At 37.0% G+C, this 25,374-nt stretch overlaps 1 protein-coding gene across 10 annotated transcripts in view; it reads left to right on the top strand.

Annotated features, from left to right (window-relative positions):
• Positions 1-25,374, top strand: part of ATRX (ATRX chromatin remodeler) — a 249,450-nt gene that overhangs the window by 29,774 nt on the left and 194,302 nt on the right. For 7 of the 10 annotated variants that reach the window (XM_079910009.1, XM_079910008.1, XM_079910005.1 and 4 more), the window contains 2 exons: positions 16,138-16,168; positions 23,153-23,265. In XM_079910009.1, coding sequence (XP_079766135.1) covers positions 16,138-16,168; positions 23,153-23,265 — 144 coding nt within the window. The remainder of the gene's footprint in view (positions 1-16,137; positions 16,169-23,152; positions 23,266-25,374) is intronic. The other 3 variants (XM_079910006.1, XM_079909999.1, XM_079910010.1) reach the window with 1 other exon arrangement.

Here is a 25,374-nt window from a genome sequence, read left to right as displayed (position 1 = left end):
GTCTTCTCTGAGTCTGGTTCTCATACTCTCTTTGTGTCTTTAGATTGGGTTTTTTCTTGCCTTTTAGCAGGACTTGTAATTTTTTTGAAAGCTCTATGTGATATTTCTGGTAATAGGAAATCAAACTTTTAGTGTGAGATTTTATGCTAATCTGGCTAGGAATGGGGCTGTGTTTAATGTGTGCTGTAGCTGTAGGTGCTACAGCACACATTAAACACATTATTTCTTCTAGTTCCCTTGTCCTAGTTTTTTTTTTCCTTCCCTTTTGTCTTTGGGATTCCTTAAGAATTCCTTTTTTTTTTTTTGTTGCGGTACGCGGGCCTCTCACTGTTGTGGCCTCTCCTGTCGCGGAGCACAGGCTCCGGACGCACAGGCTCAGCGGCCATGGCTCACAGGCCCAGCCGCTCCGCCGCATGTGGGATCTTCCCGGACCGGGGCACGAACCCGTGTCCCCTGCATCGGCAGGCAGACTCTCAACCACTGAGCCACCAGGGAAGCCCAAGAATTCCTTCTCAAACAGAGTCTGTATCTTGTAGCTTTCTCATTTATAATTCAGTGTTACCATATTGGATCCCAGGAGTTGGAGAGGGAAAGTGATCTGTAATCTTATGAATTACATCTTTCTTTTTTAAGTGGTCCCTGGGCTGTGACCTTCAGAAATGTTTCTTAGCCTTTCCCCCTGCAACACTACTTAGGTGAGACAGGAAACCTCCAGGAGGCTGAGGTTGTCTAATTGCTCTTCCTCCAGGTACATAATGCTCTGGTAAAGTAGTTTACCTTGAGAGCATGACTTTGTTAAAAAGAGAATGCTCTGGGTGAGTTTTAATATGTTTACTTTTCCCTCCTCCTGCTCAAGGCACAAGAGGATTTTTTCCCCTCAGGTCTTCCTCATGAATACCTGAAAAGCTTGTGGCACTCCTGGAGGTAAAACCCAGGAAAGTGTGCCCAGCTGGGACACCAGGATTTTTTAACACTCAAGCTAATCTGTATTTGGCCTCCAATAATTCGTCAGTTACTATTGAAGTGTTTGCACTTCAGATAAAATGTGATTCTCTGTATCTGCCTGTCTCTCCTTTTTTTTTTCTTTTTGGTGATTTGTCCTATGACCTCAGTTCTCTAATGGATCTAAGATAACTTACTGATTTGCAATTTGTTTATCTTTTTTCTTGTTGTGAGCATAGGAGTGAGGACTTCTAAGCTCCTTACCTTTTGTAGCTGACTGGTTAGTTTTTTTGTTTGTTTTTGACTTTTTAAAATAAATGAACCTATGTGAGATGACATAGCTATCTGTGGCTTTTTGGGGGTGCTCTCCTTTGTTTGTTACATCTTTCAGGTCTTGGTCTTTGTGAGGATCAGGTTCCAATTTCAGTTGGAAGTTTTAGGAATAGATTTTAAGATGATTTGTTTGTCTTATTGTTAACACCTTATGTTTAGTTACTGCTGCATTCAAATAAGGATAGTGTGGTAAGCTCAGTGGATTAAGCATGCACAGTAAAACTAGAGAACTTAGGTAATTTAAAGCATTCATATAGTGTTTTTATTAAAAATTAAAGAAAAAATCAATGAGTGTATTCAAAATGATAACAAAGATAGCAATGAACAAAGATGAAAAACTTTGGAAAAGTATGCTGTAGTAACTGAAGGCACTTTGTGGACATCTTAGTTTATCCTTAGTCCTTTGAAGTGTTCTGACTTTTGAGGATTATCTACTAGTGTGATAACTACTTTTCTGTTCATTAAGTTATATTAGTCACTGTGCCTTGAGTTTTCTTAAGGGATGTGGTATAGGGTGGGCTTTGGTTAGAGATAGAATTCCTGATTTTCCAACGCAAGTGCAAATTATTTAATTCCCTTGCTGTATTTAGCAAATAAGTGCCTTTCTGAGCCTCAGTTCTCTGTAATAAGGAGGGAGGTTTCATGAGGTTTAAATCAGGCCAGCGTGTATAAAATGCATGTTAAAATTTGTCATGGTTATGTAAGGAAACCCAAGGCAGCGTAGACTCACTAAGAAAAATTCCGCCTTTTACCCTAACACTTGATCTTCCAGTGGTTGATATTCATTGGCATAGTAGAAACCTGTATGGACCTTTATCACATTTGGGAGTAAAATTAAGGCATAAAAAGTTTATAGGGAATTAGGCTTTATATTATATGCTTACATAGTTAATATTGGGCAGCTGTTAAAAGGATTTCTTATAATTTTACTTGAATAAGGACATAAGTTAGAAGATTTTAAACACTTATATGAATACTAAACTTGTGGTAAATAAAGGAAGTGTAGAAAATCTGTTGGATTAGTGAAAAGCCAATTGTGAATTACTAGTTAATTTATAAGTGAAATTACAGATACTAAGAAATAAATGAACTGTATGTTTTATAATGCATTATAAACACATATGATAATTTTAAACCTAAAAAAACACATGCACTTAGGAGTAATGCAGTGAATTTATGTCACAAAAAAACATTGTTTTTTTGAGGAAGGCTTGTATCGCTATGAACTTCCCATTTCTTTTCCTTTGGTTGATTTCTAGTTTCATGCCTTTGTGGTCAGAGAAGTTGCTTGAAATAATTTCTATAGTCTTAAATTTGTTGAGGTTAGTTTTGTGCCGTAGCATGTGGTCAATCCTAGAGAATGTTCATGTGCACTTGAAAAGAATGTGTATTCTGTCTTTTTTTTTTGGATGTAATGTCCTGAAAATGTCAATTAAGTCTAAGTGTTCTATTGTATCATTTAGCATCTCTGTTGCCTTATTGATTTTCTGTCTAGGAGATCTGTCCATCGATGTGAGTGGGGTGTTAAAGTCTCCTACCATTATTGTATTCCCATCAATTTCTCCCTTGATGTCTGTTAGTATTTGTTTTATGTATTTGGGTGCTCCTATATTAGGTGCATATATGTTGATGAGTGTAAAATCCTCCTCTTGTTTTGATCCTTTTATCGTTATATAGTGTCCGTCTTTATCTTTCTTTACAGCCTTTGCTTTAAACTCTATTTTATCTGATACGAGTATTGCAACGCTCACTTTCTCTTCATTTCCATTTCCATGAAATATCTTTTTCCATCCCCTCACTTTCAATCTATGTGTGTCCTTTGCCATAAGGTGGGTCTCTTGTAGGCAGCATATTGTAGGCTCTTGTTTCTTTATCCAGTCTGCCGCTCTCTGTCTTTTGATCGGAGCATTGACATTTAAGGTAATTATTGATACATATGTATTTATTGCCATATTAAACCTTGTTTTCCAGTTGATTCTTTGTTTCTTCCCTGATCCTTTCATTTTCTTTTTGTGGCTTGATGATTTCCTTTTATTTTATGCTTGTGTGTTCTCCTTTTTGTTTTTTGTGAATGTATTGTGTGTTTTTGATTTGTGTTTGTTCTGTTTTTCAAGTATCTTAACCCCTTCCTCTGTCTGCTTGCTTTAGATACATAGGCTCAAACACATTCTTAAAAAAAAAACATGGGCTTCCCTGGTGGCACAGTGGTTGAGAGTCTGCCTGCTGATGCAGGGGATGTGGGTTTGTGCCCTGGTCTGGGAGGATTCCACATGCTGCGGAGCAGCTGGGCTTGTGGGCCATGGCCGCTGGGCCTGTGCGTCCGGAGCCTGTGCTCCGCAACGGGAGAGGCCACAGCAGTGAGAGGCCCACGTACCGCAAAAAAAAAAAAAAAAACAGAAAAGAACCAAAAACAAACAAACAAACAAAAAAAACAAAAGGAGCTGCATTTTCTTACTCTCCTTCCCCACATTTTGTGATTTTGATGTCCTTTTTTACATCTTCGTGTTTATCCTTTTGCTGTTCCTGGTGTTTATTATCAATTTCACAAATAGGTTTTTTTTTCTCTTTCTCTTTTTGATCTGTTTACTGGCTAATTAAAGTGATTTACTTTCAAATTTTGAATTCCTCCTTCCTATATCTTCTTGCTTCTTTAATATTTAGAGAAGATCTATCAATATTTCTTTTAGGATAGGTTTAGTATTGCTGTATTCTTTTAGTTTTTGCTTTTCTGAGAAGTTCTTTATTTCTCCTACTATTCTAAATGATAATCTTGCTGGGTAGAGTATTCTAGGTTACAGATTTTTCCCTTTCAAGACTTTGGATATATTTTTCCACTGCCTTCTGGCCTGTGGTGTTTCTGTTGAGCAATCAGCTGATAGCCTTATGGGGCTTCCCTTTTAATTAATTCTTTGTTTTTCTCTTGCTGCCTTTAGAATTCTCTCTTTATCTTTAACTTTTGCTATCTTTATTATAATATGTCTTGGTGTAGGTCTGCTTGGGTTCATCTTGTTTGGGACTCTGTGCTTCCTGTATCTGGATATGTTTTTCCTTCTTTAGGCTTGGGAACTTTTCAGCTGTAATTTATTCAAATACATTTTCAGTTCCCTTTTCTCTTTCTTCTCCTTCTGGAATCCCTATTAGTAGATTGGGATGCTATGTATTATCCCCTAGGTCTCATACTGCTTTCTTTTATTTTTCATTTGGTTTTCTGTCTGCTGTTTTGCTTCAGTAAATTCCATTATTCTATCTTCCAGATCGCTTATTCTTTTTTCTGCATTATTCATTCTGCTTTTCATTGCCTTTAGATCGGCTTTTGTCTTGGCAAATGAATTTTCTAATTTTTCTTGTCTCCTCCTTATAGTTTCTAGTTCCTTTTTACAATAATCTGCATTTCTGCCAATAACCTTTCTTAATTCCTTCAGTATTTTCATTACCTCCTCTTTGAAGTCGGTGTCTGTTAGACGGAAAAGGTCTGTTTCATTGTTTGTTTCTTCGGGGGAATTCTCTTGGTTTTTTAACTGGGAGTGGTTCCTCTGCTTCTTCACTTTGCTTATGTTTATCTTATTCTGTGAGTTTAGGAGAAACAATTATATCCTGTAGTCTTGGAGCCCTATTTATATGTGGGAGCATTCCTGCATAGGTCATATGGGTTTAATGATTTTTGGCATGAGGGCTGTTTTTGATTTGGATCCTTGCAGTCTCTTTCCTCAGTGTTTGCTGGCCATTATCCCCTTGATAGGGGGTGTGCAGGTGTGTGGCTTGTGCATGCTCCAAGTAAGGCGGGGGCAGTAGTTGGCTCCCAGTCGCGGGACCCTCAGCAGTGGCAGTGGTCTGTGCCTGCCTCTGGAGTCTGAGATGGCAGCGGCAGCTCATGCCCGCCCCCAGAGCTCATGTAGGCAGTGCCTGAGAGTGTGTGTGGAGAAGGATGCTCCTATGGAGGCATGCCCCCCAACAATGTTGCCTTGCCTCTCTGGTGGGCCCAGACCTTCCACACCACACCCTAGCCCCTTCAGGCTGTCTCCATGCAGCCAACCCCAGTCCTCTCCTCTGGGTCTGACCTCCAAATCCCGAGGTTCAGCGCCCAGTCCCCACCTTCCCCAGTGGATGAGCATCTCAGACTGGGGAGTGCTGGGCAGCACTGTCTGTGCAGGTCTCTCTTTGCTTTGCCCTCTGTAAACCAGTTGCTGTGTTCTTCTTCGAGGCTCTGAATCTCGCCCTTTGTCCTGTCTGATCTCCCCACCAGTGAGGGAGCTTCCTAGTCTTCAGAGACCTTTCCTCTTTCACAGTTCCCTCCCAGGGGCACAGGTCCTGTCCCGATTCCTTTCTCTCTTCTTTTCTGCTTTCTTCTTTTGCCCTACCCAGTTACATGGAGATTTTCTTGCCTTTTTGGAAGTCTGAGGCCTTCTGCCAGTGTTTGGTAGATGTTTTGTGAGAATTGTTCCACAGGTAGATGGTTTTTTTTTGATGTATTTGTGGGAGAAGGTGAGCTCCACATTCTACTCCTCTGCCATCTTGATCTGATCTCTGATTCTAATGTTTTAATTGAAGTATGGTTGATTTACAATATTAATGTCAGGTGTACAACATAATGATCCAATATTTTTGTAGATTATACTCCATTTAAAGTTATTATAAAATATTGGCTGTATTTCTTGTGCTGTACAATATACCCTTGTAGCTTAATTATTTTATGTATAGTAGTTTCTACTTCTTAATCCCCTATTCCTATTTTGCTCCTCCCCTTTCCCTCTGGTAACTACTAATTTGTTCTCTATGTCTGTGAAACTGTTTCTGTTTTGTTGCATTCATTCATTTTATTTTTTGGATTCTACATATAAGTGACAACATGAAGTGTTTGTCTTTCTCTGAGTTATGTCACTAAGCATAATACCCTCCAGGTCCATCCATGTTTTTGCACATGGCAAAATCTTCATTTTTTATGGCTGAGTAATATTCCATTGTGTGTATATACCACATCTTCCTTATCCATTCATCTGTTTATGGAAATTCGGTTGCTTCCGTATCTTGGCTATTGTAAGTAATACTGCTCTGAACACTGGGGTACATGTATCCTTTCAAATTCGTGTTTTTGTTTTCTTTGGATATATACCCAGGATTGGAATTGCTGGATGATATGGCAGTTCTACATTTAGTTTTCTGCGGGATCTCCATACTGCTTTTTATAGTGGCTACACCAATTTACATTCCCACCAACAGTGTACTAGGGTCCCCTTTCTTCTGCATCCTCTCCAACATGGGTTATTTGTAGATGTTTTCATGATAGCCATTCTACAGGTACGAGGTGACATCTCACTGTGGGTTTTTTTAAAAAAAAATTATTTATTTGTGGCTGCGTTGGGTCTTCGTTGCTGCATGTGGGCTTTCTCTAGTTGCGGCAAGTGGGGGCTACTCTTCATTGCGGTGCATGGGCTTCTGATTGTCGTGGCTTCTCTTGTTGCAGAGCACGGGCTCTAAACACGTGTGTTTCAGTAGTTGTGGCTTGTGGGCTCAGTAGTTGTGGCTCATGTGCTCTAGAGTGCAGGCTCAGTAGTTGTGGCTGTCAGGCTTAGCTGCTCCATAGCACGTGGGATCTTCCCAGACCAGGGATTGAACCCGTGTCCTTTGCATTGGCAGGTAGATTCTTAACCACTGCGCCACCAGGGAAGTCCCTCACTGTGGTTTTGATTTGCATTTCTCTGGTGACTAGTTATGTTGAGCATCTTTTCATGTTCCTGTTTGTCATCTGTATATCTTTGGAAAAATGGCTATTCAGGTTTCCTACCCATTTTTTATCTTTTTTGGTTTTTTTCTAATATTGAGTTATATGAGCTGTTTATATATTTTGGATATTTACCCCTTATCAGTCATATCATTTGAAAATATTTTCTCCCATTCTGTAAGTTGTCTTTTCATTTTTTTGATGGTTTCCTTTGTTGTGCAAAAGCTTTTAAGTTTAATTAGGTACGATTTGTTTATTTTTGCTTTTGTTTCCTTTGCCTTAAGAGACAGATCCAAAAAAAATTGCTATGATTTATGTCAAAGAATCTTCTGTCTTCTAGGAGTTTTATGTTTTCCACTGTTATATTTAGGTTTTTAATCCATTTTACGTTTTTTTTGTATATGTTGTGAGAATATGTTCTGATTCTGTTCTTTTACATGTAGCTGTCCAGTTTTCTTGCACCACTTACTGAAGAGACTCTCTTTTTTCCATTGTATATTCTTGTCTCTTTTGTGATAGGTTAATTGATCATAAGTGCATGGGTTTACTTCTGGCTCTTTATTCTATTCCACTGATCAATGTGTCTGTTTCTGTGCTGTTACCATAATGTTTTGATTGCTGTAGCTTTGTAGTATAGTTTTAAGTCAGGGAGTGTGATACCTCCAGCTCTGTTCTTCTTTCTGAAGATTGCTTTGGCTATTCTGGGTCTTTTGTACTTACATACAAATTTTAGAATTATTTGTTCTAGTTCTGTGAAAAATGCCATTGGTATTTTGGTAGGGATTTCATTGGCTCTCTAGATTGTCTTGGGTAGTATGGTCATTTTAACAATATTAATTCTTCCAACCCATGAACATGGTATATCTTTCCATCTGCTTGTTGTCATGTTCATTTTCTTTCATCAGTGTCTTACAGTTTTCTGAGTATAGGTTTTTTACCTCCTTAGTGAGATTTATTTCTAGGTGTTTTATTCTTTGTTATGTGATGGTAAATGGGATTGTTTTCTTAATCTCCCTTTCTGATAGTTCATTGTTATTTTATGAAATGCAACAGATTACTGTATATTGATTTTGTATCCAACATCTTCACCAAATTAATGAGCTCTAGTAGTGTTTTTTTGTGGCATCTTTAGGATTTTCTATGTTGGGATGATCCTAATTAAGTCAATGCTTGGAAATAGTTGCATGCAAATTATGTGTGATAGAGATAATAGAATACAGTAATGAAAAAAAGAAGTATTGTGAAGATTTGCCCATTGAACTGAGATTGTTTAACAAGCTAGTTCCTCTCTAAAGTGATGTTGCAATTTTTATGATACCTTTTCATAATCCTAGTACAGGTTACATTGTTCATAATGCATTGTCAGTTGAAGACAATCTGAGTTTTTCTACCAACAGCTGTAGTTTCTTCAAACTTCTCTTCCAGTTTTCAAGAAAACTGTGTTTTCAAGGTGCTTTCAGTTTTTATGGTGAGAGATTTGCTGTCAGAAGTGACGACACAGTCTGGCTTGGCCATTGCATCCATTTTTCACAGTGCCAATCCCACTCCTCTTGCCTTCATGTATTCCTCAAAATCTTTACTCTTCCTTCATATATTCATCAAAGCCATTTTCCTATTAGCTGCTGAAAGGTAGCCATGGTTGGCCTTGGGAACAGTGTCTTGTGTGGGAAGCAGGGCACTTGGTCCTGGGAGGGGTGCTTTGCCTTACCCCTTCTAACCCCTGACCCCCATTCTCCTGAGCCAGGAGGTGCAAACTAGCTCCGCTCAGGACTCCTCAGGTACTTCCTGCAAGCTAAGTTGCTTTATTATTAAAATAATATGCTAGTTAAAATTAATTACATTTCCTTCAGACTTTAAGTTATTAGAATATTGTAGCTAAAGCTTAAATTCCATTTGAACTATTTTCTGATGTATCTATATTGATACATATGGCTCTAGTTCATTCATTTAATTCATATATGGTCATCCATCATGTGAATGTATAATCTGTCTATCCTGTTTTTTATGGATAATTAGGTTATTTTCAAATTTTCTCTAGTACAAACAGTACTGCAGTTTGTGCATGTCTTCATTCATAGCTTTAGTGGCCACATACAGCACGAGCTTTCTTTTAATATTTGCCTGATATATCAAATATCTTTTAAAAATTTACTCTTTTAATCATTTTTAAGGGTACAGTTCAGTGGCATTAACTACATTGGCAGTCCTTTGTAACCGTCCACACTCTCCATTTCCAGATCTTTTTCATCATCTCCAAAACAGAAACTCTGTACCCATTAAACAATAACTCTGCATTCCCTCCCCCCTCCAGCCCTCTATTGTGCTTTCTGTCTCTGTGCATTTGACTACTCTAAGGACCCTCATCTAAGTGGAATTATACAATGTTTCTCCTTCTGTTGTGCCTGGCTTATTTTAGCTAGTATAATGTTTTCAAAGTTCATCTGTGGTGTAGCATGTATCAGAATTTCATTCTTTTTTAGCGAATATCATTCCTCTTATACCATGTGTATTGGGTTGGCCCAAAGGTTTGTTCAGTTTTTTCCATAAGATGGCTCTAGTAGCACTTAGTTGTCTTTAACTTCATTCGAAACAATTTTGTTAGATTGTATTGTGACAGCTGTCATGTTAGCATGCATTCAAAAAAAGGTATCAAAATTGGTGAATTTTTTGGTAGCCATTTTAATATTGAATATGGATTAAAAAAAGCACTTTTGCATAATATGCTTTATTATTTCAAGAAAGGTAAAAATGCAACTGAAATGCACAAAAAGATATGTTCAGTGTATGCAGAAGGTGCTGTGACTGATCGAATGTGTCAAAAGTGGTTTGTGAAGTTTCGTGCTAGAGATTTCTTGCTGGATGATGCTCCCCGGTCAGGTAGTCCAGTTGAAGTTGACAGCGATCAAATCGAGATATTAATTGAGAACAATCAACGTTTCACCACATGGGAGATAGCCGACATACTCAAAATGTCCAAATCAAGCATTGAAAATCATTTGCACCAGCTTGGTTATGTGAATTGCTTTCACGTTTGGATTCTACATAACTTAAGCAAAAAAAAAACCTTGACTGTTTCCACGTGTGATTCTCTACTTAAATGTAACAAAAATGTTCCATTTTTAAAACAAATTGTGACAGACCATGAAAAGTAGATACTGTATAGTAATGTGGAACGGAAGAGATTGCGGGGCAAGCGAAATGAACCACCACCAACCACATCAAAGGTCAGTCTTCATCCAAAGAAGGTGATGTTGTGTATATGGTGGGATTGGAAGAGAGTCCTGTATTATGAGCTCCTTCCGGAAAACCAAACAATTAATTCCAACAAGTTCTGCTTCCAGTTAGACCAACTGAAAGCGGCACTCGACAAAAAGTGTCCAGAATTAGTCAACAGAAAACGCATAATCTTCCATCAGGATAACGCAAGCCAGCATGTTTCTTTGATGACCAGGCAAAAACTGTTACAGCTTGGTTGGGAAGTTCTGATTCATCTGCTGCATTCACCAGATATTGCACCTTCGGATTTCCATTTATTTCGATCTTTACAAAATTCTCTTAATGGAAAAAAATTCAGTTCTCTGGAAGACTGTAAAAGGCACGTGGAACAGTTCTTTGCTCAAAAAGATAAAAAGTTTTAGGAAGATGGAATTATAAGGTTGCCTGAAAAATGTCAGAAGGTAGTGGAACAAAATGGTGACTACGTTGTTCAATAAAGTTCTTGGTGAAAATGAAAAATGTGTCTTTTATTTTTCCTTAAAAAACCGAAGGCACTTTTTGGCCCACCCAGTATATTAAATTTTACTTATCCTTTCATCTGTTGTTGATGGATGTATTGGTTGTTTTCCCTTTTTGCCACTTGTGAATAATGCTGTTATGAACATTGATGTATAAGTATCTGTTTGTGTCCCAGCTTTCATTTCTTTTGGTATATACTTAGAAGTAGAATTACTGGATCATATGGCAGTTCTATGTTTATCTTTTTGAGGTACTGCTATACTGTTTTTCCACAGTGGGTGCGCCATTTTATATTCCTAACAGCATCACACTCAGGGTTCCAGTTTCTCCACATCCTCACCAACACTTGTTATTTTCTTTACTCTTTTTTTTTGTGTGGGTGGGGGTTAATAGCCTCTTAACGGGTGTGAAGTGTTATCTCATTATGGTTCTAATTTGTATTTCCCTAATGACTAGTGATGTAGAACATCCTTTTGTGTGTTTATTGGATATTTGTATGTCTTCTTTGGAGAAATGTCTATTCAAGTCCTTTGCCCATTAAATTTTTTTTTGTTGAGCTGCATATTTTTATTTTTTATTGAAGTATGTTGATTTAAAATATTGTGCTACTTTCAGGTGTACAGAAAAGTGATTCAGTTTTACATATACATACATATATATACATACACATATATATGTGTGTATATAATGGGTTGCCCAAAATGTTCCTTCAGTTTTTAAGTAAAAATAAAAGACACATTTTTCATTTTCACCGAGAACTGTATTGAACAACGTAGTCACCGTTTTGTTCCACTACCGTCTGCCATTTTTCAGGCAACTTCATAATTCCATCTTCCCAAAACTTTTAATCTTTTTGAGCAAAGAACTGTTCCACGTGCCTTTTACAGTCTTCCAGGGAACTGAAATTATTTCCATTAAGAGAATTTTGTAAAGACCGAAATAAATGGAAATCTGAAGATTCAATATCCGGTGAATGCAGCAGATGAATCAGAACTTCCCAACCAAGCTGTAACAGTTTTTGCCTGGTCATCAAAGAAACATGCTGGCTTGCGTTATCCTGATGGAAGATTATGCGTTTGCTGTTGACTAATTCTGGGTGCTTTTCGTCGAGTGCCACTTTCAGTTGGTCTAATTGGGAGCAGAACTTGTTGGAATTAATCGTTTGGTTTTCTGGAAGGAGGTCATAATAGAGGACTCCCTTCCAATCCCACCATATACACATCACCTTCTTTTGCTGAAGACTGACCTTTGGTATGGCTAGTGGTGGTTCATTTCGCTTGCCCCACAATCTCTTCTGTTCCACATTGTTGTACAGTATCTACTTTTCATCGCCTGTCACAATTTGTTTTAAAGATGGAACATTTTCATTACTTTTAAGTAGAGAATCGCATGTGGAAACACCATCAAGAAGGTTTTTTTTGCTTAAGTTATGTGGAACCCAAACATGAAAGCAATTCACATAACCAAGCTGGTGCAAATGATTTTCAGCGCTTGATTTGGACATTTTGAGTATGTTGCCTATCTCCCACGTGGTATAATGTTGATTGTTCTCAATTAGTGTCTTGATTGCTATCAACTTCAACTGGCCTACCCGATCGTGGAGCATCATCCAGCAAGAAGTCTCTAGCACGAAACTTCGTAAATCACTTTTGACACATTTTTTCAGTCACAGCACCTTCTCCATACACGGAACATATCTTTTTGTGCATTTCAGTTGCATTTTTACCTTTCTTGAAATAATAAAGCATATTATGCAAAAAATGTTGCTTTTTTAATCCATGTTCGATATTAAAATGGCTACACAAAAATTCACTAATTTTAGTAAGTCTTTTTTAAAATGCATGCTGATATGACAGCTGTCACAATACAGTCTAACAAAATTGTTTCGAATGAAGTTAAAGATGACAGTGCTACTAGAGCCATCTTATGCAAAAAACAGAACGAACTCTTTGGCCAACCCCATATGTGTACATGTGTATGTATATGTGTATTATTTTTCAGATTCTTTTCCATTATAGGTTATTACAAGATATTCAGTATTGTTCCCTGTGCTATACAGTAAATCCTTGTTGTTTGTTTTATATAGAGTGGTATGTATCTCATAATCCCATACTCCTAATTTATCCCTCCCCATTACCCTTTGGTAACCATAAGTTTGTTTTCTATGTCTGTGAGTTTGTTTCTATTTTATATTTAGATTCATTGTATTATTTTTTAGATTTCACACATAGTATTATATAATATTAGCCTTTTTCTGTCTCCGTATGATAATCTGTAGCTCCATCCATGTTGCTGCAAATGGCATTATTTCATTCCTTTTTTATGGCTGAGTAATATACCATTGTGTATATATACCACATGTTCTTTATCCATTCATCTGTTGATGGACAATTAGGTTGCTTCCATGTCTTGGCTATTGTAAATCGTCCTTTTATGAACATTGTGCTGCATGTATGTTTTTGAATTAGAGTTTTTGTCTTTTCTAGATATATGCCCAGGAGTGGGATTTCTGGATTGTATGGTAACTGTAGTTTTCATTTTTGAAGGAACCTCCATACTGTTCTTTATAGTGGCTGCACCGGTTTACATTCGCACCATCAGTATAGGAAAGTTCCTTTTTCTCCACATCCTCTCCAGCATTTACTATTTGTAGACTTTTGCTGATGGCCATTCTGACTGGTGTGAGGTGATACCTCATTGTAGTTTTGATTTGCTTTTCTCTAATAATTAGCAACGTTGAGCATCTTTTCATGTGCCTGTTGTCCATTTCTTTTTTGGAGAAATGTTTGTGTAGGTCTTCTGCTCATTTTTTGATTGGGTTGTTTTTGTTTTTTTTCTATTGAGTTGTATGAGCTGTTTATATGTTTTTGACATTAATCCCTTGTTGGTCGCATCACATGCACATATTTTTTCTGAGTCCGTAGGTTTTCTTTTTACTTTGTTCATGGTTTCCTTTGTTGTGTAAAAGGTTTTAAGTTTGATTAGGTCCCATTTTATTACTTTTGTTTTTATTTCTATTGCCTTGGCAGACTGACCTAAGAAAACATTGGTATGATTTATGTCAGAGAATGTTTTACCTATGCTCTCTTCTAGGAGTTTTATGGTGTCGTGTCTCATGTTTAGGTCTTTATTTTACGTTTTTTTGTTGTATATGGTACGAGGGAATGTTCTAACTTCATTGATTTACATGAGGTTGTCCAGCTTTCCCAACACAACTTGTTGAAGAGACTGTCTTTTCTCCATTGTATATTCTTGCCTCCTTTGTTGAAGGTTGATTGACCCTAGGTGTGTGGGTTTATTTCTGGGCTCTCTATTGTGTCACATTGATCTGTATGTCTGTTTTTGTGCCAATACCACACTGTTTTTATTACTGTAGCTTTATAGTATTGTTTGAAATTTGGGAGAGTTATGCCTCCAGCTTTGTTCTTTTCCCTTAGGATTGCTTTGGCAATTCCAGGTCTTTTGTGGTTCCCTGTTACTTTTAGGATTATGTGGTCTAGTCCTGTGAAGAATGTCATGGGTAATTTTATAAGGATCGTATTAAATCTGTAGATTGCTTTGGATAGTATGGCCGTTTTACCAATATTTATTCTTCCAAACCAAGAGCATGGAATATCTTTCCATTTCTTTGAGTCAACTTCAGTTTCCTTTTTCCTAGTTCTCAGTTTCCTTTTTCCATGTTTTATAGTTCTCAGGGTATAGGTCTTTCACCTCCTAGGTTTTTTTCCTAGGTATTTTATTTTTTTGTATGCTGTTGTATCATTATTATTTATTTTTAAAAATTATCTTAATTTTAAGTTTTGTTTATTTCTTTGGCTGCACCGTTCAGTTTGCAGGATCTTAGTTTCAGAACAACGATTGAACCCAGGCCATGGCAGTGAAAGCACTGAGTCCTAACCACTGGATCGCTTGGGAACTCCTTGGATGCTATTTTAAATCAGATTTTTTTTACTTTCTCTTTCTGATATTTCATTGTTAGTGTAAAGAAGTGCAACAGATTTCTTTTTTCTTTTTTTAAAAAAAATTATTTGTTTATTTGGCTGCATTGGGTCTTAGTTGCAGCACGTGGGATCTTCATTGCTGTGTGCGAGATCTTCGTTGTGGCATGCAGGATCTTTAGTTGCGGCATGCGGGATCTTTTTAGTTGTGGCATGTGGGATCTAGTTCCCTGACCAGTGATCGAACCAGGGCCCCCTGCATTGGGAGCACAGAGTCTTAGCCACTGGACCACCATGGAAGTCCCCAGAAATGCAATAGCTATCTGTATATTAATCTTGTATCTTTCTACCTTGCTCAAGTCATTTATTAGTTCTAATAGTTTTTTTGTGGCCTCTGTAGGAATATTTGTATAGGGTATCATGTCATCTGCATATATTCACAATTTTACCTCTTCTCTTACAATTCAGATACCTTTTATTTCTTTTTCTTATCTGATTGCTGTGCCTTTGCCCATTTTTGTATTTGGTTGTTTGGTTTTTTTGGAGTTGAGTTATAGAATTTCTTTATGTTTTCTGGTTATCAATACCATTTCAGATATATGATTCAGAAATACTTTCTCCCATTTTGTGGATTGTCTTTTCTTCTCTTGATAGTGACCTTTGATGCACAAAAGTTTTTCATTTTGATGAAATCCAGTTTATTTTTTGTTGTTGTCTGTGCTTTTGGTATCATATTCAAGAAAGCATGACGAAATCCAATGTCATGAAGATTCCCCCTCTATTTTCTTTAAAGAGTTTCATAGTTTTAGCTACTATTTTTAGGTCTTTGATGCATTTGGAGTTAATTTTTGTATGTGGTGTGAAGCAGGCATCCACTTTATTCTTTTGCATTTGGTTATTCATTTTTTCGAACACCCCATGTTGAAAAGACTGTCGTTTTCCCATTGAAAATCAGTTGACCACATACATGCAAGGCTTTATTTCTGGGTTCTCTATTCCATTGTTCTATATGATTGTCCTTTTGCCAGTACCATACTGTTTTGATTATTTTAGCTCTGCAGTTAGTTTTGTTTTTTTAATTTAAGTATAGTTGATTTACCATATTGTGTTAGTTTCAGGTTTACAGGAAGGTAGTTCAGTTTATATATATATATATATATATATATTCAGATTATTTTCCATTATAGGTTATTACATGATATTGAATGTAGTTCTCTGTGTTATACAGTAAATCCTTGTTGCTTTTGCAGTTAGTTTTGAAGTCAGGAATTGTGAGTTCTTTAATTTTGTTGTATTTCACAACTGTTTTGGCTGTTCAAGATTCCTTGAGATTCATCATGAATTTTAGGATGGAATTTACTGTGTCTGTGAAAAAAACTGTTGGAATTTTGATAGGAGTTGAATCTCTAGATCACTTTGGGTAGTATTGTCATCTTAACAATATTTATTTGTGTCTTTAATTTCTTTCAGCAGTGAAAGTTTTCCTGTTTTGCGGCTTTCCGTAAGTCTTTCAATTCCTTGGTTAAATGTATTCTTAAATACTTAATTCTTCTTGATGCTATTGTAAATGGCATTGTTTTTTTTAATTTCCTTTTTGGATTGTTCATTGTTAGTTTGGAAAAATGCAGCTGATTTTTGCGTGTGAATTTTGTATCCACCAACTTTACTGAATTTGTGTATTAACTGTTAAGAATTTTTTGTGGTATCTTTAAGGTTTTGTACATGTAAGATGTCATCTGTGGACAAAGATAAGTTTACTCTTCTTTTCCAGTTTGGATTATAATATGCTATTTTAAACAGTTGTTAAGTGAACAAAAATGTAAAGTTAATTACCAATGATTTGTTTGTAAAAAAGACCATTTTTGGTCAGTATACTCATGAACATATGTCCAAATTTTAGAGACTCTATATGGTCCATTGCTAGAAGACAGCCACCCATCTGTGTGAGCAGGTAGATGAATGGGGGAAAATGAAAAATAGTTTTTGTTTTGTTTTTGTTTGGCCATGCCGTGAGGCTCGTGGGATATTAGTTCCCCAAACAAGGATTGAACTTGCGCCCACAGTAGTGAAAGCGCTGTGTCCTAACCACTGGCCAACCAGGGAATTCCCGAAAAATAGTTTAGGATGTTACCATTGTGGAAGACTGGGTAATGCATACACAGGATCTTTCTTACAACTGCATGTGAATCTACGATTATCTCAAAATGAAAAGTTTAATTTAAAAAAGGCTAGCTCCTTTACACATATACTTCTCCAAATAATGCAAAAGAGGTGAAACACTAGGAATTTTTAGAACTCCACATTTCTCATGGAAGAAATGTTGTAAAACATTCAGGGTGAAGAAAATGGCCCATAGTTAAAAACACTGACATTAGTACTTAAAACTTGTCTGAAATCCAGTCATTTATGATATGGTTAGCTTACATTAGGAATTTAGAATTTTTTTGGTTCTCTTGAAGATAGGTAGATTAGATGTCATTGGTCATTTACATCAAGCCCATGTTGTAATTGTGTGTTTGTGAGTATGAAGGCTGATCAGATTCTTCTTCAATCAAGATTTTTAACTATTCTTAAGGATCATTTTAAGGACTTGTACCTAGAACCTAGAATTAAGTAATGTATAGTACTGGTGGAGTAAGCTTCACATTTTGGTGGAGGAGGAAGAGAGTGACAGCCACGTCTGGATTTAATAAAAATAACTTAGAATAGTTCACAATTATAAAACTGATAGTTAATGTGTGCAGTTTTGCCTTAGGAAAAGATCCTTCAATTTACAAAAGGGTTGATAAGTGTTGTCTTTCAAACAGTTTATTTGGTGTGTTTAAAATATCATTTCCACAAATAAGACTTAATTCCAAGGACCATCTCCAATGTATGACTCTAGAAATGAGGCAGATTTTAAAAGCTGACATCAGAGCTTTTATAAATGAATGAATATTTCCCTTCTAAATAGTCACCCTTGGAGGCCATACTGAAACCAATGATGATGTCATTCCTGAGGATACTTCAAGAACTCTCCTTTTGTAACCAATTTAGAAGACATGCAAGAAATTAAGTCTTCAGGAATACTTTGAATTTTGGCAAAAACTATTTTTAATGCACCTGATAATCTTTCATTATTCACCATACTTGACTCTAAATGACATTTGGCTATTTCCAAATATCACATCTGCCCTTAGAGAAGATTTTTCAAATGAGTGGGCAAATTTTTTAAGTATCAATTTTTTTTCACCATTGGACTTATAGCTGGTCTCATAATATATAATATTACACAAATATGTTCATTCCTAAGAATGCTGTCCTTCAGAGAACAAAAAAATTCTGATTGTATCCTCTTGTTTTAATTTTTTCATATTGAGGTACTATTAATGGGCTGCATTGATTTATCCATAGTCTTGACCTTGTTCAGCTACAGTATGAATTCATGTGATAGCTGGCTTTGTGGTTGGATTGCTGTGAATTCTAGGAATGAGTGCGATAATCATTATGCTGGTTTGCTGTGCTCTTTCATTTCTAAAGTACAGCGCTTTTGCTGTTTGGTAATCTGTTGATGAAACAAGATGTAGAATGACATCGTCCATTCTTATTTTTAGATTTTGGTTACCAGGAATATTGTGTGCCATTGGTTGACATGTAGCGTCTTTTCCTCTGGTTCCATTCTCTAATTGAAAATTAAGGATACTGAGTGACTTGATGATAATTTTTTTGTACATCTGGTTCATTTCCAAAGGAAGGTTATGGCAAAAAGTAGAAACCATACCCTCTTGGTACCTATATTCTAGAGTCAAGTTTGTTTTAAGATTATTTAAAACAACCCTCTCCACCAAAACAACCAAAATCCCACACACAATGTCTAGTTGCAGTATGCCTGTTAATTTCATTTCTTTTTCGTTCACTAAATATCTTGGGATCTTCCTAACCAAACGTAGAAAAATGGTACAGAGGGGCCACTGGGTTTGGAGCCCAGCACCCTGCTTGAATCAGGGTGGTATCTGGCCCATGAAGGCCTGACTGAGATGTTACCTGTTTCCTAATTTTTTTTTTTTTTTTTGCGGTATGCGGGCCTCTCACTGTTGTGGCCTCTCCCTTTGCGGAGCACAGGCTCCGGACGTACAGGCTCAGTGGCCATGGCTCACGGGCCCAGCCGCTCCGCGGCATGTGGGATCTTCCCGGACTGGGGCACGAACCCGTGTCCCCTGCATCGGCAGGCGGACTCTCAACCACTGTGCCACCAGGGAAGCCCCTAATGTTTTAATGTGCATTCTTTTGATGATTAGTGAGGTCGGTGTGCTTTTTCTCCCATTTTTTTTGGTTACACAGTTATATTCCCTTTTTAAAAAAATTTTTGTCTTTTATTCATTTATCTACTGGGAATTTAGTATTGTTATTATTTTTTGGCCATGCCACATGGCATGCAGGATCTTAGTTCGCCCACCAGGGGTCAAACCCGTGCCCTCTGCAGTGGAAGCATGGAGTCCTAACCACTTGACTGCCAGGGAATTCCCAGTATTATTTAGTATAATAAGAATCTTTATCTCTTTATTTTCAGATGAGTTTGCCTATTAAATTTTGGTTATTTTTTTGGAAGTTGCATGCAGAAGTTTTATTTCTTATGTAAAGTTTTATTACTTACATACATTCTTTTTTTTTTTTTTTTTTTTGCGGTACGCGGGCCTCTCATTGTGGCCTCTCCCGTTGCGGAGCACAGGCTCCGGATGCGCAGGCTCAGCGGCCATGGCTCACGGGCCCATCCGCTCCGCGGCATGTGGAATCTTCCCGGACCGGGGCACCAACCCGTGTCCCCTGCATCGGCAGGCGGACTGTCAAACACTGCGTCACCAGGGAAGCCCTACTTACATACATTCTTGAATTCCTTTCTCTATTTTGCATTTTCCGTTGAGGTGAAATTCACATAAAATAAAATTAACCATTTAAACCATTTTAGTATATAATTTAGTTTTTAAAGTTTTTACTAAATTCACAATATTGTACAATTGTCACCACTTTCTAATTCTAGAATATTTTTATTGCCCCCAAAAGATAACTTATATCACCCAATTTCCCCCTTCCTTTATCCCCTGGCACCCACTAATCTACTTTCTGCCTCTGTGGATTTGCCTACTTGGACATTTTACATATATAAATGGAATCATCCAATATGTAGGAATTTGTGTCTGCATTTTTTTTTTCAGTATGCAAGCCTCTCACTGTTGTGGCCTCTCCCGTTGCGGAGTACAGGCTCCAGACGCACAGGCTCAGTGGCCATGGCTCACGGGCCCAGCTGCTTTGCGGCATGTGGGATCTTCCTGGACCGGGGCACGAACCCCTGTCCCCTGCATCGGCAGGCGGACTCTCAACCACTGTGCCACCAGGGAAGCCCTGTGTCTGCATTGTTTAGCACAAAGTTTACAATGTTCATCCGTGCTTAGTATAGATGAATATTTCATTCCTTTTAATTGGGGTATAATATCCCATTGTCTCTTCATCAGTTGATGGATATTTGGGTACTTTTCACTTTTTGGCTGTTATGAATATTGCTGCTATGAACTTTTGTGTTTAGTTTTTTGAGTGTGGGCATATGTTTTCATTCTCTTGGGTATATATCTAGGAGTCGAATTGCTGGGTTATTTGGTAACTCTGTGTTTAACTTTTTGAATTACTACTAACATGTTTTTCATACTGACTCCCATTTTACATTCCCACCAGCAGCGTACGTAAGTTCCAATTTCTTTCCATCCTTGCCAACCCTTATTTTTTAAAAAATTATTATCATATCCATTCTAAAGAGTGTAAAATAGTATCTCATTGTGGTTTTGATTTATATTTTGCTCTAATGATTAATAATCTTGAGCATTTTTTCATGTGATTCCTATTTGTGTATATTCTTAGAATTGTATATCTAACTTCTGTTTTTTATCGAGGTATAGTTGACTTACAAAGTTGTGTTGATTTCTGCTGCACAGCAAAGTGATTCAGTTATAAATATATATACATTCTTTTTTAAAAATATTCTTTTCCATTATGGTCTATCATAGGATATTGAATATAGTTCTCTGTGCTATATAGTAGGACCTTGTTATTTATTCATTCTATATATAAAATCTTACATCTGCTACCCCCAACCTCCCATGCTATCCCTCCCCCAACCCCCTCCCCCTTGACAACCACCAGTCTGCTCTCTATGTCTATGATTCTGTTTTTGTTTCATACATAGGTTCATTTATGTCATATTTTAGATTCCACATATGTGATATCATGTGGTATTTGTCTTTCTCTTCCTGAGTTACTTCACTTAGTATGGTGATCTATAGTTGCATGCGTGTTGCTGCAAATGGCATGATTTTGTTCTTTTTATGGCTAAGTAGTATTTCATTGTATATATGTACCACATCTTCTTTATCCATTCATCTGTCAGTGGACATTTAGGTTGTTTCCATGTTTTGGCTATTCTGAATAGTGCTGCTATGAACATAGGGGTGCATGTATCTTTTTGAATTATAGTTTTGTCTGGATATATGCCCAAGAGTAGGATTGCTGGATCATATGGTAATTCTGTTTTGGCTTTCTGAGGAACCTCCATACTGTTTTCCACAGTGGCTACACCAACTTATATTCCTACCAACAGTGTAGGAGGGTTCCCTTTTCTCCACACCCTCTCCATCATTTGTTATTTGTAGACTTTTTAATGGTGGCCATGCTGACTGGTATGAGGTGGTACTGCATTGTAGTTTTGATTTACATTTCTCTAATAATTAGCGATGTTGAGCATCTTTTCATGTGCCTGCTGGCCATCTGTATGTCTTCTTTAGAGAAATGTCTATTTAGGTCTTCTGCCCGTTTTTCAGTTGGGTTGTTTGGTGTTTTGTTGTTGAGTTATTGTATATCTAAGTTGTTTAAAACCCATTTCAAATTGGATTTGCCGTTTTACTGTTTAATTGTAAGAATTCTTTACATTATTAAAAGGGTATATATTTTATAAAAGGATTATTTTATTATTTTTTATTATTTTTTATTTTTTTGTGGTACACGGGCCTCTCACTGTTGTGGCCTCTCCCGTTGCGGAGCACAGGCTCCGGACGCGCAGGCTCAGCGGCCGTGGCTCACGGGCCCAGCTGCTCTGCGGCATGTGGGATCTTCCCGGACCGGGGCACGAACCCGTGTCCCCTGCATCGGCAGGCGGACTCTCAACCACTGTGCCATCAGGGAAGCCCTATAAAAGGATTATTAATGCTTTTTCAGATATGTGATTTGAAAATAGTTGTCACCAGCTATGTGGGTTGTCTCTTCACTTTCTTGATGGTATCTTTTCATACACAGAAGTTTTGAATTCCAATGAAATAAGTTTTATCTGTTTTCTTTCTTGCTTTTCAGTTTAGGAAATCTTTTATTAGAAATGGGGTATATGTTTATTTTCTGCATTTTAAACTTTTAAGTTTTTTTTTTTTTGCGGTACATGGGCCTCTCACTGTTGTAGCCTCTCCTGTTGCGGAGCACAGGCTCCAGACGCGCAGGCTCAGCGGCCATGGCTCATGGGCCCAGCCGCTCCGTGGCATGTGGGATCTTCCCGGACTGGGGCACGAACCCGTGTCTCCTGCATTGGCAGGCGGACTCTCAACCACTGCGCCACCAGGGAAGCCCTAAATTTTAACTTTTTATAGCCCTGTTTGTTGGATTACAGATACACTTATTACATAACTTAATAGGATATGCTGTGATAATTTAGTTATATAAATATTTCCATGGGAATCTGTGAGCTCTTCTAGGTCCTGTTCTATTCATCTTAGTGTTGGTCATTTATACATTTATTCTGTTCTAAGCAGAAAATAGAATAATAAACAAAAGAACTACTGAAGGCTTCCAGAGACTAAGTGCTCAGGAAATATATTTGATACATTACTGGATTATTATTTTAAATGATGTAAAGCAAAATCTCATACTACCAGCATTTTCCTTGAATAGTACTTTTTAATTTATTTTATTTAAGTATAGTTATTTTACAGTGTTGTGTTAATTTCTGTTGTATAGCAAAGTGATTCAGTTATACACATATGTATATAGATGCATTCTTTTTCGTATTCTTTTCTATTATGGTTTATCACAGTCCTTGAATTATACTTTTTTAAAAAAAATTAATTTTGTATTGGAGCATCGTTGATTAACAATGTGTTAGTTTCAGGTGTACAGCAAAGTGATTCAGGTATACATATATGCATATATATACATTCTTTTTCATATTCTTTTCCATTATGGTTTATCACAGTCCTTGAATTATACTTTGATTGTAGATAAGTGTACAGGTAGATTTTGTTACTCATGTTTTCATATCCTCAGTGAAATAAAGAAAATTCATTTTCTTTCTTATTTTAAGTATGCATTCTTTCAGACCACTTACAGTGTAGATATATTTTCAGTTTGTTAAACTTTATATTTAATTTAATATATGACCTGGTAAGTTAGGATATTCTTAAAATTTTTATTTTGACAGTGAAAGCAAGTTGAATACATTGGTGCAGAAGCTTCATGACTTTCTGGCACACTCATCAGAAGAATCTGAAGAAACAAGTTCTCCTCCAAGACTTGTGATGAACCAAAGCACAGGTAAATTGAAAAAGGATGTGTAACATCTTCTAGTCTATTTTCCATTTATTTTTGAGCAGGTGCAGTTATTAAAGTCTTTAATAGCCCCTGTGTATCTAGTAGTTAGATAATATCTGATACTTGAGATTTTAATTCAGATAAGTAAAAAGTATAAGGTTTTATGGTTATAGGTGCTTAGAGAAGCATATACTTAGGGTTTTGTGTGTAATAGAAATGCTTTATAGAGGTGGGTGATGAGGTTATCTGTTTAAAATAGATAGAAGTTGTAGGAATAGTACAGAAATATATTATCCTAGAAGTTATGCATGTATTACGAGTTACATTTTTATATTGTTTGATAACTTCTTTGAGTAGATTTGGTACATAAATTTGTTTTTAATAAAAAACAACATCTCCTCTCTACCTCCATTTTTCCTTTTTAAAAGTATCTTGTATCATATATGATGATTACCATCATTTGTTTTGAGGTTTTTAAGGGTAGCCACATATATAAGAGGTGAATACACACACACACACGCACACACGCACACACGCACGCACACGTACTTGCACACAAACACAATATGTACAAAAAGGGTGAAGAGTGGTAGATCACAGTGAAAAGTTCAGCCATATGTGTAATTAGAGTACCAGAAGGAGAAAAGAGAGAATGGGTCAGAAGCTGAATTTGATGAGATATTCACTGAGCATTTTCTTTTTTTTGTTTAAAGATTTATTTATTTATTTTATTTATTTTTGGCTGTGTCGGGACTTAGTTGTGGTGTGCCGTCTCTTTCATTGTGGTGCTCAGGCTTCTTTCTAGCTGTGGCGTGAGGATTTTCTCTTCTCTAGTTGTGGCGCGCAGACTCCAGGGCTCTGTAGTTTGCAGCATGCAGGCTCTCTTGTTGAGGTGCGCAGGTTCTCTTGTTGAGGTGCGCAAGCTCAGTAGTTGTGGCGCACAGGCTTAGTTGCCCCATGGCATGTGGGATCTTAGCTCCCTTACCAGGGATCGAACCTGCATCCCCTGCATTGTAAAGCGGGTTCTTTACCAGCGGACCACCAGAGAAGTCCCTCGCTGAGCATTTTATAAAAGTGAAGAAAGACATCAAGCTGTAGATTCATGAAACACTATGAACCCCACGCAGGATAAATAGAAAACTACAACTATGAATATCATAATTAAACTCCTAAAGAACGAAAACAAAGAGAACAATCATAGGAGCAGCCAGAGGAAAAATGTCTTTGCTTTTTGAATGTTGAATGTTCTGAACAACAGTAACACTGATAGCTCATTTGACGACAGGAATTTTAGAAGCTGGATGATGAAGAAATGATTTATTTAAAGTGAGAAATGAAAATAATTGCCAGAGTCAAAGTTTTCTCAGTGAAAACATCTTTGAAAAGTGAAGGTGGAGTAAAGATAAAAAGTGAGAACTTGATGTCAGCACACCGACACTAGAGGAAATAGTAAAGGGTTTTCTTAAATGAGAAGGAAAATAATTCGAAATGGTGACACCAAAATACAGGAAGTTACAAATAACAATGGGAGGGATAAATAGGTGAATAAAATGAAATATGTACTTTTATCTAATCCACAGTCCGTAGTCTTAATTCATAAATTGCCCCAACAGTGTTTTCATAGGTAACTTCTCGCCCCGCAAGTCCAGGATCCAGTTGAAGATGCCACATTGTAAATAGTTATTTGGTCTTTAGCCTTTTCATATCTGAAACAAGCTGGAACCATAACATTTATCAAATGTACAGATATATTATTTTGGTGGTTGTCCCTCAATGTGGATTTGTCTGATTAGTTATAATTAGATTGGGATTTTTAATTTTTGGCAGGATTGCCATGTAAGTGGCATTATGTTCTTGTCCATACATCATATCACAAGGTACGTGATGTAATCTCCCCGTTTATTGGTGATGTTAACTTAGGTTACTTGGTTATGGTTGTTTTTCTAGGTTAAGCCACTGTAAAGGTATGATTTATTCCTTTGTAACTAATTTGTTGAAGATTACTTTGAAATTAACTTAGGTTTTTTTTTTTTTTTTTTTTTTTTTTTTTGCGGCACGCAGGCCTCTCACTGCTGTGGCCTCTCCCGTTGCGGAGCACAGACTCCGGATGCG

Source organism: Stenella coeruleoalba (assembly GCF_951394435.1).
Source record: "Stenella coeruleoalba genome assembly, chromosome: X".
In the NCBI taxonomy this organism is placed as follows: domain Eukaryota; kingdom Metazoa; phylum Chordata; class Mammalia; order Artiodactyla; family Delphinidae; genus Stenella; species Stenella coeruleoalba.
This window is presented reverse-complemented; position numbering and strand designations above follow the sequence as displayed.